The 16,081-nt window shown below is 35.0% G+C and overlaps 1 protein-coding gene across 7 annotated transcripts in view; it reads left to right on the top strand.

The window, feature by feature from the left end:
* The window catches only part of EML5 (EMAP like 5), a 112,919-nt gene that overhangs the window by 67,160 nt on the left and 29,678 nt on the right, over nt 1-16,081 (top strand). For all 7 annotated transcript variants that reach the window (XR_013951554.1, XM_080592993.1, XM_080592994.1 and 4 more), the window contains 6 exons: nt 484-636; nt 1,484-1,615; nt 2,758-2,846; nt 3,630-3,806; nt 4,820-5,021; nt 5,739-5,865. Coding sequence is in view for 6 of the 7 variants with exons in the window: in XM_080592993.1 (XP_080449119.1) it covers nt 484-636; nt 1,484-1,615; nt 2,758-2,846; nt 3,630-3,806; nt 4,820-5,021; nt 5,739-5,865 (880 nt within the window). In the remaining variant the exon portion in view is untranslated. The remainder of the gene's footprint in view (nt 1-483; nt 637-1,483; nt 1,616-2,757; nt 2,847-3,629; nt 3,807-4,819; nt 5,022-5,738; nt 5,866-16,081) is intronic.

Below are 16,081 nucleotides of genomic sequence, written 5' to 3'. Positions count from 1 at the left end.
TTGGAAATTAAACTGTTTGTCAAATGAATGTTGACGTGTTTAGTGGAAAGATTATATGATATAGTGACCATGGAAGCAAACAACTGGATTCTGTGAGTCCAAGAGGTCTTTTCCAGCTGTGTTCTCCCTAGTAGAGCAAATGGTAACAGACAGCTGGCATCAGATCTCCTGAGAATAAGAGCAAAATTAAATATATAGATAGATAGATAGATAGCTGACAGTGGTTAATCTTATTATTTAGGTTAAATGTTGATCAATATGCAAATAAATCTAATCAGAGATTCTGAAGTTGTGTACTTGTTTACCTATGGCTTCTGTGTACTGTCACAGGGGTAGAGCTTGGAAATGATCTTGGCAGCATCTATAATGTTCCATTAGACTATATACTAGAAGAACAGCTTTATTTTATTTTCTTTACTGGAAAAATAAATCAAAAAGAGGGATTATTCACATACCTGAATGACATGTCTGTGTTCATCACAGGAGGCCGATGTTGCTGCTTTTCTCCTGATGGAAAAGCATTAGCTGTTGGTCTAAACGATGGGAGTTTTTTAATAGTTAATGCAGATACCCTGGAGGATCTCGTCTCCTTCCAGCACAGGAAAGATGTTATTTCAGAGATCCGGTTTTCTCCTGGTAAGTGACTTTAAATGGGAATTTTTATGTACAAATTCTTCAAACAAGCTTTACAACCTTTAAAAGATAAAAGAAGTAGAGATCTACAGTACTCTTTTACATGTAACAAATAAAAGTAAGGAAGACTATTGTTAATGTTTGGACACACAAATATCATTTAAGGATGAGATTATTGGAACCGGTTTGCTCGTAGTAACCTCCTAAATGCAACAGTCAGATTTTAAATCATGAGCATCCAGCAGCCTCCCTAGGGACTGAAAAAAGAGTTCTACTTTAAGCTGTGTAAATTTGGCTCTACACTTAGGTTACTTTTAGCTAATCAGAGGGCTTGAAACTGATATGTTGGAAAGTTGTGGTGCCTTTTTCTCCTTCCCTAGCCCTTCTTCCTCCCTTAACGATCCCAGTGAAGCCATTTTTTTTTTTAAACAGTACAGCTCATATTTAGGCACTGAAATTTATGGCCTAAACTATTAATACTGTTTCAGTGAAAATAATAGGCAAATTTTAGGCAAATAGGCAAAATTTGATGCAAATAACTGATACAAGTTCTGACACAATATTGCCTTCTGGTTACTTCAGCCTTTCCACTCTTGAGTGCAAGAAATGTTTAAAATTTCATCCAATAGTTTATTGTTTAAAGATGTACCAATGTAATGGTTATATATTTTATACTTAAATTTTGATTGTGATACCAGCATTAGTCTCTTGGGAATGATGTATAAATTTAGCAAATTTACTTGAAAGACATCTGAGATGAATATAGCTGAATTCCAGAAAGCACTTGTTTTTAATATTCAGACCATTTAAGTTTTTTAAAATTTGTCGTGTTTCTACTGATGTGTTTTAGGGGCTGGAAAGTACTTAGCTGTGGCATCCTGTGACAACTTTGTAGATATTTACAATGTAATGAGCAGTAAACGAGTAGGAATCTGCAAGGGAGCGTCCAGTTACATAACGCACATGGACTGGGACGTAAGAGGTAAGTAGCATTCATCTGAACTGTAAAAACGTCCTAGAAGGTGGAATATATTACAGACTAAAATGGTAAATTACATCAACAGCATGAATTTATGATGTCACTGACAGGTTTGATTCTTCAGTTTATGAAGATACAGCATGTGAATAAATACAAAAACATGATTTTTTACTGCTATTTAGAAGCTGTGCAACTTGAAGTAATACAGATTGTCTCTAAAGATTTTATTTATTTATTACATCTTCTGTATTTATTGTTTGACTTCTGCCTCTTGAATGGTGCACTGCAAAAATACATATGTAGCTCAGGAATATGTGTTCTTGAATATTGTCAAAAATAACAAAGACTGTTGTTTCTGCCTTATTCCTGGATCTTAATACATGATTAATTTAAGTACTAATTTCAGTTCCATTTCATACAGAAACATAGCAGTGCAATTGTATAGTCTGTCAGTTCCTGCTCCTATTCCTCCACATAACCACCTTTGTAACTGTCCAATTTAAAATTAATTTGAAAAAGTGGTAGAAGTTAGCATCTTTTGAGATTTGTGAAAACAGAAGGAGGACAGGAACATTACTGAGAATTTCCCTCAGAAAAGAAGTATAAGGGTCAGCAGAATTCAGCTGCTTGGATACAGCCATTGGCCAAGCAGCATGTGTGTTCCTCAAGCCCATGAAGCACATGCATGATAGTCAGCCGGTTGTCACAAATGAGCTCTGAATCATACCCAGTTCATTCTGTCTGCCATCTGATGGGATAACCATAAAGAATTGGGTAAAGTGATGTATTAGTGCAGTTTCAGAGAGACCGTGTGTATAAGGGGTGGACTGACTCAGATCCTCAGAAGACCATTCTTCTAGTTCCAGTCTTTATGCATGCCACTTAGGAACAGAAACAAATAACTGTGTAATGACGTTAGATATATATATAAATATATAAATGGAATATTAAATATATACATATATAATAAATAATATTATAATAGTATAATATTAATTATAATATAATATTATATATTTATTATAATAATATTATAATAATATAATAAATATATATTTGTGTATATAAATATATATTAAATTAATAAATATGTAAATGGAATGTTCTAATGAATGTTAATGTACAATATGTAATATATTTTATAGGGAAGCTCCTGCAAGTTAACACTGGTGCTAAAGAGCAGCTGTTTTTTGAAGCTCCTCGTGGAAAAAAACAGACCATTCCTACTTTGGAGGTGAGGAAATAAAATGTCTTCTTACCTTGTTTGCAACTTATAGTTATGATGCAGCAGTCTGTGCTACATAGGGGAGAATGATGTATAAAACTACAACCATTCTATTGAAAAAAAACTTTTATTGGAGCATTTTCTGTCCTTTGCCCTTTTTCACAGCCTGTTCAATTAGGTAATGTGATTGGAATGAGAAATTACATAGGGGGTATTGCATTTGTCTCTTCTTTTGAGAAATAGACGTGTCTGACTTGTGCTCTTGTGAAAATCTCACTGGACTTCTGTGTGCTTCTTCTGGTACCTAAACACCTTGGAAAACCTACTGCAGATTACCTAGCCCTTAACCTTGCTTTGGAAGACCTCATGTCTGTCTTTATATAACAATGTAGTGTAGTATGCATAATATGCATAGGCAAGTGTAGTATATTGTAGCTATAATATTTGTTTGTTTTCTCAGACATAGAGCATTATCAGAGGGCAGAGAGTGAAAATGAGTAACTTTCAAAATAATGGTTTCTATGAGATTGAAAAACAGCACTGAAAAATGTAATTTGTTTTTTCTAGCCTGAAAGGACAGGTAAGTTTTATATGTGTCTAGCGATTGTGGAAGTTAGTAGAAATAAAGTTAAGGCTCTCACATGAAATCCTGAAGAAAATTAGCAGTTGATATTAAATTATTATCTTTTAGATGGCATATTTTTCAGTGCAAGCATTTTTTCTTGAAATCAGATATGAAAGGAAACTGCATAGGAAGAAGCATGCTCTGACTCAAACAGGTTGTTTTTGTAGGTAGAAAAGATTGGCTGGGCATCATGGACAAGTGTTCTGGGCTCTTGCTGTGAAGGAATCTGGCCAATAATTGGTGAAGTCACAGATGTAACTGCTTCATGCCTCACTAGTGATAGTAAAGTATTAGCCACGGGAGATGATTTTGGATTTGTGAAGCTATTTCGATACCCTGCTAAAGTAAGTAGTTCTCAGCTGTGCATGTTGAAGATTGGTTAATAAAACTGCCTTTCCAAACTATTTGTAAAAGTGTACTTTTAAGAACTTTTAATTAAGAAATTTTAATTAAGAACTAAATAGTACTTTTAAACTTTTGTCCTTACAATTGAAGGAAGGCATTCAATGTTACAAATTTGCAATGCGTTAAACTGTAAGTTACTGAGAATGACCATTCCAGGTCAGACTAAAGAGACATCTCGCATAGTGTCCTGTCACTGACAGTGGCAAATGTGTAGGGGACAGTATAAGAATAGGACAGGCATGTAGTGATTCTCTCCCAGATTATAATACTTTGCGGGTCAGGCTCTTTCTGATAATATCTTTGACATTAGTATCCACCATGTGGTTTTATCAGTGTATTTTTAGCCCCTTAAGCTCTTGTTTTGGAAGACAATGAACAAATCTTCCCCAAATTATCTACATGTCATTCATGATTTTATAAATCTTCATTCTGTCCCACATCAGTCTTTTTTTCCTAAAATGAAGAGCTGTAACATTATTTAATCATGCACCGTAGAATAGCCATTCCGGAAGCATATTATTTTTATTGTTCTTCTAGAAGCTTTCTATTGTTTCTGTATGTTTGTCAGTAAATATTTCTTCAATTTTGAATATGTTACCATGCTAGGGATGTCAACAGTGCACAGGCATTGGCCCAAAATATTCCCTGTGCATTTTATTCTTAATCTGCTAGATTATATTCTCTCCTTGGAAACACGATGCAGTGTTTATTGCTGGATTCTCTTTATAAAAAAATTCTTACGTGCTTGGTGTAGAAATTTGGTTATACTTCATAGCTTTGCTATAGAAGAGGAACTCAGTAAATCATAAGATACGTGCAAATGCAAAATAGGTAAAGCATAAACTAAAAAAAGTTAAGAATGTGTTACTGAACAGAGGTATACTGGCAACTCATTTTGGTTTTATCAAGAAGATTGCTTAATTTTTGATCTGTGCCCTTTCTTCTCCCTTAGGGAAAGTTTGGAAAATTTAAGAGGTATGTTGCTCACAGTACCCATGTAACAAATGTCCGTTGGACCTATGATGACAGTTTGTTGGTCACTGTTGGAGGAGCAGACACCTCTTTAATGCTATGGACTTATGAGATGGAAGGACATCGGGATACCAGGCAGTGTGACAGTGAAGAGTCTGATCTAGATTCTGAAGAAGATGGAGGTCAGTAGTAATTTATAAAACTGGCTGGATTATGCTGTTTCAAGAAAATTGCTTATTACTTAGAAAATTGCTAATTAATCAAGTTTTATATGTGTTTACTGTAATCTTAAATAGAGAAGACACTTCAAATACACTAAAATTTCTCTTTGAGGAAAAGACTGATAAGCTGTTGTGAAGAAAATGATGATGAACTATTTGATTTGCTGTTTTGAGACAGAGTTCATAAAAAGTCTCTTGACATCCTTAAAATGAAAAATGTTCTTATTGTAGTTAACTTTAAAAAATCTATATAGAAAAGTAAATTTATAGCAGTTTAGACTTGGACACTATTTGTTAGAGCCTCATGGATGGATCCGGAAGTAGAGGAAAGCCTGGTGCTAAATCTTCCAGAACTTAAGGGCAGGTGTCATGTAGCAAGATGCTTTGGAGTGACCCTGAGTTAATGGCAAGCAAGCAGAAATAGGGTAGCTTTGAATGTCCCTTCAATCTTTGTTAATAGTTCTTTCTCCAAGGATGTTTTAGGGAGTTTTATTTCTTAAAAAGTTCTAATTACAAATGTTCATGATTCTCAGCTACTTTCTCTTGTTTGTGCTTTTGTTATTGATATATCATAGTTGTTCTTGTAGTCCAGTACTTCACTGAAAGATGCACAAATTGATTCCTTTTTTTGTATCTTATTTCGTTTTTATACTACTTGGTTTGATTTATTTTTTTTAGGTTATGACAGCGATGTGACAAGGGAAAATGAAATTAATTACACCATCAAAGCCTTATCAACAAACATTAGACCAATGTTTGGAATTAAGCCTCATCTGCAACAAAAGGAGCCAACCTTAGATGAAAGGTAATTGCTAAATTACAATTCTAGCCAAGAAAGCAATTTGAAAAGATGATTAACAGTAAAATATAATTATATTGATGTGCATACATGTCTAAAAATGATATATAAAAAGAGTGGAAATACTTTCTGGAAAAAAAATGCTTACCAGTTGTCATGATTAAGGACTAGGCTGTACCTCTTCTTCAAAGAGAACAAGAGACTCCAAACGATGTATGTATTTTACTATGTTTGGGGAGTTTCTTGAGATATTTGCTGCTGTTTAATAATCTACTGCTTTTGAAACTTTTTATGCACCAAGAAATAGCTAGTGGTGTCACTGTAGTTATGAACCTACCCAACTGTTTATTGTAAGACAGCTTTCAATTGTGTTTTCCAACAAACTGATTTGACAAATTTGTCTAATTTCTCTGTGCATGGTTTCTGTCTCCAGATAACTTCTTCCTTTCTTTGAAAAATTCTGTCCACAGTGGTTCTGCAGTTTCTATTCATGAGTCTTCGAAAATGAAGTCGATTTCTTTGCATGATTTGGAGTTAGTTGTATTTCCTGGTTCACTGGCATATGCTTTAGAAGAGAGAGATGTTGGGGAGCAGAGTAGAATTAGACCAGCAGATAAAGTAGATGTGAAATAAAGCAATTAAGGAACACTAGTACTAAAGAGAGAAGTGAGGAAAATACAACACAGTTTAACTAGGAGGAAGTGTATCAAGAAGCAGCAGATCAGAAACTTATTGCAGGAATGTGAGGTTACAGTGTGCGCCTGCTTTCCTCAGTGAAGCTGGCAGATCTGTGGTACCCTCACTGAGTCTCATGTTTGTGGGGATTTTAGTGTCATCTTTTCCCTGAAGTATGGAAAGAACGTGTGCATATAAAGCTGTGGTTCCCAGTCTTGTTTAAAATGAAAATTGTCTTTCTGTTGATTAATTGGACACATTTGATATGAAAATTCTTTGGTTCTATGAAATAGAAAAGAAAAAAATGTGCATAGTATAAATATTTTGGATTTATATATACTCTTTCCTTTGGAAGCTGTGGTTAATTTTTTTTAATGAAACTCTTGTATTTCATTCAACAACTTTCTTGAAACTGATGGAGTTGTGGTTTTCATTTTCAAATAGAATATTAAAGAAAATTAATTCTGTAGTAAGGTGACTAGGCTTCAAAATGTGTCAAAGTTGATGAAAGGATTCAATTGCCTTCAGTGTTCAAAAGTTTTGGGTCTACTAAAGTTAACATTGTTTAAGACTGGTAAATCTTTTAGTAGGTCTATTTTCATAAATGCTAATTTTCATTTTACTTTATTTCCTTTCCCTTTTGCTTCCTATGAAGGCAGGGGGTAGTGAGGTAAGTTAATTTACACAAAGTGCAGGATCAAACACATTTTAATAACTTAACTATATTTTTCCAAGCTGTTTATACTTTGAAACAGAAATGAAAGCTTTCACACTTTTTTATTAAATAGTTGCTTGTCGCTGATTAGAAAAGGTATAAGGGACAAAGAGAACCCAGTCTGAGTAGGTAAGATAAAATAACTGGGAGGAGGTCATCAAATCTCATCCTTTCTTCTTCAGTACTCTGGAGTGGCTAACAGCTCAACTAGCTTCCTGTGAAATTCTTTATGATCGTATGACAGTGTTGTAGAGGTCCAACAAGGAATAAAAACTGAAGGATACAAGTTGCAGAGATGCCTGAAATAGCTATACAAGAGGTATCCCCAAGTCTGCACCACTCTGTTGGAGCTAATAAAGCTTCAGGGAGAAGAGAGGTGGTGTTAGCTTGCCTCTGCAGCATTGTGCTAATGCACGTATAGTACTTAAGGATCTGAGCTCCTACATCCACATAGCATGATGCGTAGTCAAAAACGTGCTCTTACATTTATAACACAATAATGAATCTTTAGGCTGCAGGGCACCTTTCCTCAGAACTGTAGACTGAGCTGAAAGAATGCTTGGACCTAAGCTGGCATAGAGAGAAGAAAGTCAGTGTTTGTGTATAAGCCATACAGTATGTGTTTCTTCGGTGTTTATTTACAGGATATTTGGGTATGCTGTTTAGAATGTGGGCAGAGACATTTCACGTTACATGTAGGCTTGTTGTATTGACTGCCTTACATTAGGAGAGATTCTTTCCTTGTGGTAGCACTATTTAAATCCTAGTATTTAGAAACACAGGTATATTCCACTGTAGCATGTGCTTCTGAGAATGTCTTTCAAGTACTTTTCAGAAATTATCTGAACTTTTTTTTTTCTTACTGTTGGGTGTAGGAAGAGTTTAATTCTCTGTGGGGGAAAAGGTAATTGATCTCTAATACCAAAAGTGTAGTTACTAGTTAGGATTGTTACACCTAGTTTTGAGATTTCTGATAGCTGAAGTGAATTCATAAACTCCTGGTGAAGTTCCCTCTACATAGAAGGAAGACTGAAGGAGTACTACGACTATGCTTTTTAGTATCCAGAGTATTAAATGAGCTAAGTCAAACAAGAGAACACTAAAGGAAGATGCATACCTGAAATCTTCCCAGTCTCCTGCTTCTTACAAAAGCACATCTGTGAGGCCAGGTGATGTAGTCCAGGACTGTGGCATGAATTCTGAGTCATAAATGATACCACAGGGTACCAAAAATTGATTCAGTAGAATTAGTTTGATTTATTAGAGTTAAGGTGATCTCACCATCTCACCTTTTATGTAATGTCCTACTTGTAAGTAGTGGGATGGCATACAAAAATCAGATTTTTAGGCCATTTAGTCTATCAAAAATACAAATACATATCATCAGGTGGGCAAAAACAATGTCAATTCATTTTGCTTTAGTAATGATATATCATTCCCTCATGAAATAGAATTATCATAATATATCACTGACACGGGAATATTTGTTTTAACTTTTATCAAATGCACAAAATTGTGTGGGCTTTGAGGCAGCAATTATATGTGTCTGTAATTCAAATTATTTATATTTGCTGAATAATAATATTAGAAGATGCATTTTTATGTGAAAAGATGCCTAGTGTATGTATAAAGTTATGTAATAGCCTTATGGATATTCAACATCACAAAATAAGTCAGAAAACCATCTCTATCCTTTACTTAACGTTCTGTCCTAGTATGTTTTTATGCTGGTTAAATTGCTCAGAAGAAAAATACATCACGGATGGTTAATTCTGAAAACACTTCTGGCTCAACTACTCCCTGAACTGCAAACCTCTGGAGGTTGGGAAATTAATCTGGAGGATATCACTGCATTCTTAGCCTGCTCTCATACTCCCTGAAGTGTTCACTATCTGTCACTGTTAATGGGAGGATACTATGATTAATATACCTTATATAGGAACAGCTGTGCCAACAGAGAATTCCAGTTTAATTTTTCAAAATAAATAAGCATTTCTCTCTCATAGTTATCCCTATCATGTGTTCTTAATAGGTGTTATTACTCAGTACATGGGCTAAGATCTCTTGTATGGGAAGATCTCTGTGTATTATAGATATTTTGAAATTTCTTTAGATGCTCTGCATCTACTCCCACATGCAATTCAAAACCAGGCATTGTGGCAATATTGCTTCCAATTTTTATTTTTTGTCTTCAGGTCTTTTTTGTATGTGAAGAATGCATGCAAAAATGGGTAGTGGTCGATAGCCGGCTGAATATGAGCCAGCAGTGTGCTCAGGTGGCCAAGAAGGCCAACAGCATCCTGGATTGTATTGGAAATAGCGTGGCCAGCAGGACTAGGGAAGTGATTGTCCCTCTGTACTCAGCTCTGGTGAGGCCACACCTCAAATACTGTGTTCAGTTTTGGGCCCCTCACTACAAGAAGGACATCGAGGTGTTGGAGCGTGTCCAGAGAAGAGCAACAAAACTGGTGAAGGGTCTAAAGAACAAGTCCTATGAGGAGCAGCTGGGGGAGCTGGGGTTGTTTAGCCTGGAGAAAAGGAGGCTCAGGGAAGACCTGATTGTGCTCTACAATTACCTTAAAGGAGGTTGTAGTGAGGTGGGGATCAGGCTCTTCTCCAAAGCACCAAGTGATATGATGAGGGGAAATGACCTGAATTTGAACTGGGGAGTGGGGATGAGAGGGGGGTTAGGTTGTATCTTAGGAGAAATTTATTTTCTGAGAAGGTTGTGTGACATTGGAATAGGCTGCCCAGGGAAGTGTTTGAGTCACCGTCCTTGCAGGTCTTCAAGAAATGTGTAGATGTAGAACTTAGTAGCATGTTTTAGTGGTGGACTTGAGTACTAGGTTAAAGGTTGGACTAGATGATGTTGGAGGTCTTTTCTAACCTGAATGATTCTATGATTTATGAAAAATACATAAACTATTTTAAATCTTTGTGTATTCATAATGGGAAGGGAACTAGCAAAGTATTCACAAACTAGTCCTTTACTGACCCAGACGTGAATAATTTCTTTTGACCCGACATACACAGTAAATAAACTTAAACTGTACTTTTCAAGGGAATGAGAGGGGGGGGAGGAAGCTTTTGAAATAAGGATAATTTTATCTGAACTTAGGTCAGTCACCTCACATGTACCACCTTCTAATCATCATTGCAAGAGAAATTCAGCTCTTCTATACAAATATCTTTATTGTTTTGAATAAATATATGGAATGCAATTAGACAATTCTGCTTGCCAGTGTAGTGGCTTGTAATATGAATGTAAACAGTACAAAGTCCAAATTTCTTTTTATTTTAAAAAATATATCTTTTTTTATCCTCTCCTTTCCTCTGTCAACTTGTATGATTCAAGAGAGGGGAGAAGCTGGGAATCAGAATGGAAAACAATACCAATGGAAAAACAATAATAATGGACCTTCATGTAGCAGCTTCCCTTGTTCTATTCACCCTGTTTGCAGAGTAAATTAAATAACAAGGAAGTTGAAGACTTACATTAACTTTTTTAAAAAGGGTTTTAGAAAAGCAGAACTTCTTGAAGCTAACTTTTCTGTCTAGTATCAGTTTCTGCACATTGAAATGTGTATTAGTGCCAGGCATTAACCTTGAGGTTAAAAACATTAAACTTAGTGCCTGTGTCCTTCTCACAGCAGCCAAATTGCTTGATATCTCTTAAAAGCAAAGCAAATCAAAACAAGGTGTACCTGCTAATCAGACTAATGAAAAGTTCCTATGCATAGTACGAATGTTAAAGAATAATTTGTACGTACCCATATATTCTGATACTTAGTAGTGACTTTTTGCTAGTCAATTACAGGAGTATGCCTCATGCATGACTGAGAAAAACCATCCAGTGCAACAAATTTGTAAAATACATGTCCAAATATCTTCAGTCAACATAAACTAAATTATATAATCATGAAAAAACACAGTAATTATATATCAGAAGTGCTTAGTACCCCCTACTTTTATTAGCTGAGATAATAGTAATTTATTATAACTGAATATATTTTTATAAGTGTACTTGAACATCTGTTTTCAGTAGTGAGTTGAGTTTTCTATCCATGAGCTCTTTTAAGGAAGTTAAACCTGCTAAACCCTTCTTTAAGTTATTTGAGTGTTGTATTTGCCAACTCTTTAAACACTTGATACACTTCAAAGGTTTTTGGGGTCTCTTTCTGCTTTCTTTTTTTGTTTACAGTAGGAACGATTCCTAGAATTATACTCTCATGTCAGTACCTGTTCATAATTCCCATTTAAATGAATTGGAGCTACCTGTACTAATAATAGATCTACACTGCCTATGAAGTTGTAATTCCTGTGTTTAAAAAGAAGTAAACAAATCTGAAGGTTAATAATAATTTTCTATGAATAATTCACTGACACTTAGCTTTCATATAGACTTGTATAACTAATTCTTTTCTCTTTCTTATTTGCTGCTGAAAAGAGGTTCCAGGTAATGCTCTTATTTTGCTCTCTGCTCCATATTTTACTGTCATCCTTTGTTTTCCTTGAAAAGCCATCTGTCATGTTGGGTGCTATACCATGCACCTACTACTCTTCAGAATATTACTGTACTACTTACAAACTGTGTATATATGTGTTATTGTTCTGTTCAATATATTAAGCTAGGTATTTCTTTACCTACCAATATAAAACTAACTATACGGACTGTTAAACGTGTCTAAGTTTTACAAATAATAATTTGTAATACTAGTTACTGAAATGTATAAATTAACACTCAGTCCAATTCCTAGCTGACGGCTTTCCACCTCAGTTGTGGAAGGTTTTACACTTGTTTCAAGAGATTCACCTGACGTGTCAAGGTGTACATGTCGCTTAAGTGTTGAAGTATTAAATTACTTACATCTGCACTAGTGTATACAAAATGCAACTTCCTACTCACAGGACATGTGGAAATCATGATGACTAAACATTGTCAGGGACCTTATTTTGAAACTACCAGGTTTCATTATCTTCTAATGGAAATCAGATGTCTAAAGTTTCACAAACGACTTTGAAAATATTACCAAAAGTTAATGCAAAAGCTCCTTACTTTTTAAATTCATTCTCTCCTTCATACTTGTTGACACCTTTTGGGGAGGACAGTGAAAGTCACTTTATGCTGACGACTACTGCAAAATCAATTGTTAAGTTCTGTGCAAGCCACCCAAAGTACAAAGTGTGTCTCTGGTGACCCTCACAGGAAGGAGCTTTTCATTTGTACTAGCAACTGCAATTTGCTCTAGGAAATCATGCTCACAGTAACATTAACTTTCAAGACAGAAATAAATGTTGTAATTGACATTATCATGAGTTGTCATGGAACTCAAAGAACCAGTGGTAGTTTGTTAACCACAGAAAAGGAAAATCCAGCTGACCATCCTTTGTTCAGTTAATGACTTTAGATACTTGATATCAATAATGAATACAGGGAGTGAGGTGCAATATCACCATGCAAGTTAAGTGGGTAGCAATATTGATAATATTGAAATTATATCAAAAAGCATGAAAAAGGGATTTCTTCTTGTTCGTAAACTACTTCAAATTGCTTCTATTATTCCTTTTTTTCATGGTCTCCTAACAAGAAATAATAATGTATAAATACTGATTCTATTGTCATGTTGAAAGTGAAGTGCCATAATTGAGGTATTTGTTTCCCCTGTGATAGATGGCTGGACCTCTTCTTCCACATGTTCAAACTGACCCCATTCATGAGTGCCTTCACCCCAAAATGTTATTCATGTTCTCCCACCCATCTTTTGCATGTATTGTATGAGCATGCAGCCAATCTTGTACTTGCAAATATATGACCACTGTGTGCTGTATTAGTCATTTTTCTGCACATAACTAGCAGGTAAAAAATACCTTCATCTTTTGAAACTTTAGAAAAGCACTTGGAAAATACATTCTGGTGTTCTTCAACATTCCTGCTTTTAAGTGCACCCTGAAACTTAACTGGGGAAAAAAATACATATGTGTCTGTAGTTTGCATTCAAGTTCCACTGCTCTGAATCACTGTAGTTTGTGTTTCGTAGATGGGTACTTACCTCACAGGTCATCTAAAAATTTATGTATGTAACTGACTGTAAATTGTCAAGTCCTCTTAGTAACTTTATTCATTTGATTCTTCTGTATGATAATGTGTCAACTCTGATTGGCTAAGGAAAAGCATCAACCTGTATCCATGTCTGTCTGTCTGTACAGACTTTAAGTACAGATGGTCTTTACAATCAGTTGCATAACACGAAGTTGTTTTACTTCTCCCATTCCATCAAAAGGAATTAGCAGACAGCAATGTTAGAAGAAGGCCATGTTCTAGATCCAAGCAGGAGAGAAATCTTCAGTTCCAGTCATTTTGGTTCCAGTAACATAAACCTGTGCCAGAACCATGTATTTTCAGTTTTTACTGCTTATTTTTTCTGGAAAAAAAAAAAAAAAAAAAAAAAACATGAAATTTTTCTTAAGCTTTTTCTTACACTCTTTTACTGTATTTTATTTTTCTGCTTTTTCACTTTCCCCTATCTTGCAGGGTCATAAATGAAGGGAAAAGAAAATAAAAAAGAGGGGGAAAAAGGAAGGGAAAGAAGTGAGGCTTGAGTGCTCTTTGTCACATGTGAGGATGATGAGTTGAAGAAGGTCTCCTTATGCTATTTTTTTTATGAATTCCTATAACAACAGTAATAGTAATAAGACTGTTTTGCTGGGTTGGCAATCATCACCCAGAAATCAAAAATATAAAATATTTGGGAGTGTGCTAGAGTGAGCAGGAAGTGGATTGATCAGTTTTGCTCCATCTTCCCTTTCCCCCATCCGTGAAACTGATAGAGGCTACACACAGCCTTTGCATGGAGCCTGCCTGCTCAGCAGCAGTCTCTTCACTCACTTGTACTGCGGGGCTGTCAACTTCCCTATTACTATAAAGCTTAGTTTATTTTTGTTGTTGTTTTTTTAGGGAAAAACCTGTTGAACCTACTTCTCATTTTCTTTATTTCAAAAGCACATCATTACAGGGATTTCCTCTGCTGTTCTAGCTGCATCCTTTCCATTTCTTTGAATCTCTCCAGACCTGTGCAGTCCTCTCTTAGTCTCTGATATTTATATTCCTTTGCAACAGTAGTCAAATAGCACTGACCTCTGACTAATGATGAATGTGCGTAGCTCCTCCTAAAAAAAAAAAATAGTGTTTCTGTGAATTAATGTGTTTTTTCTTTTTGGTAGGTCTAAACAGAGATGGGAATAAAACTATTTTTATAACCGTCTAGTTAGGAATTGTCCTAAGAGAATAGGACTCAGTTCTCTAGAATTTGAACTTCTTGCTTCAGATTTTTTTTTTGATGGTAAGGTCGTCTCTTGCCTTTGATCTGAAATCTTAATTTGCTTTTTTGCTACTAGATTTTTAATAATTTAAAAAGTGATTTTAGTTAATGATATGCTTCTTTTAGTCTGCTGTTCAAGGTAATAAGAGAAATTTCTGCAAGATGACTTAGATCTATAATCTGACATTCTTGTTCCATGTACTGCCTGAAATGTAATCTAAAGGAAGACACATCTAAAGATTTCCTTGCTGTCTGACAAGTATTAGAAATTATGCTTCTCTCTCAGCTATGAAGACTTTCTGGAACTGCAAGAGTAGTGTATCTTTTTCTACTTTCTTTTCTTCAGTAATGTTTGGATTTTTGCCCAAACATTTGTGCTGGTGTTTTTGTGGGCTTAGATATTGATACTTCACAGTGGAATAAGGTGGCAGTGTGATTTTCTTTAGTCCTTGATATGTCTTTGACAGCTGGATTTGTCTTTGGCTAGAAACCTTTTTGATTAGATATACTTCAGTAAGTAGTCATTAGATATACTTCAGTAAATAGAATTCCTAGCTGTAAAATAACAGGATAAATATTGGGTACGTGCAGTTCATTTAACTTTTTAACTCCATGCATTTTTCAAATACTTTTGATATTCAGAGAACTATTTATTATTTTTCCATTTAGCTTCAGAGATCATAGACGCTAGAGTTTGTTCAGTGTTAAGCAGTACTTCTTACATACATACGTTTGAAAAAAAAAAAAGTTATTTGATAATATTCTGGGATATATATATTCTATATCAAACATTGTGACATTTCCAAACAGATATCAAAAAAAAAGAGCTCTTTATGAAAGAAAGGGGAATTTTAATGCAAATTTACCTCTTTTAAAGAAGAAGTTTAATGAAGCCGTTAGATTTAGTTAGCTTTTTAATTGGACCTGGGCTGTATTAGTTCCTCTTTTTTTCCCTCTCTCTGTCTTCATTTACTTGAATGAATAAGGGCAATTTTTTATTCTCTGTATCACTGAAGTGCTTTCAGAGAACCCATTCCCCATAAAGAATGTGTCCTTGAATTTTGTTCATGCATTTCAGTAGTTTGATTTGATTGGATAGTTACTGGATTTCATTAGCACGCAATGTTAAGAGGGCTTCCATGTGACACTAGGAGATCTGTATTATGTGTGGGAGATCTTGATCAGAGTATTTGCAAGTGAAATTGCTTATCTACTGTGATATGATCAAATATTTTTCCTGATGACCTATTTCTATATTTGCCTAATATGATAAACATTATGATCAATTGGGAATGCTTTCTATAGATGATTTAGAAACCTATAAATAAAAATGTAGTTTCTTTATTAAAAAAAAAAGTGAATTTTGATCACGCGTAGTGGTAATACCATTGTAATATGACAGACTTGATGAAAAGATGCTAGGAGTCAGTGGTGATAAGACAGAACAGGAGAAAGAATCTGAAAAATAGCTGAGGATGCTGGGAATTTCACATCCAGTATAAGACCTGAAAAG

This window comes from Anser brachyrhynchus (genome assembly GCF_964034855.1).
Source record: "Anser brachyrhynchus genome assembly, chromosome: 5".
NCBI classification, from domain to species: domain Eukaryota; kingdom Metazoa; phylum Chordata; class Aves; order Anseriformes; family Anatidae; genus Anser; species Anser brachyrhynchus.
This window is presented reverse-complemented; position numbering and strand designations above follow the sequence as displayed.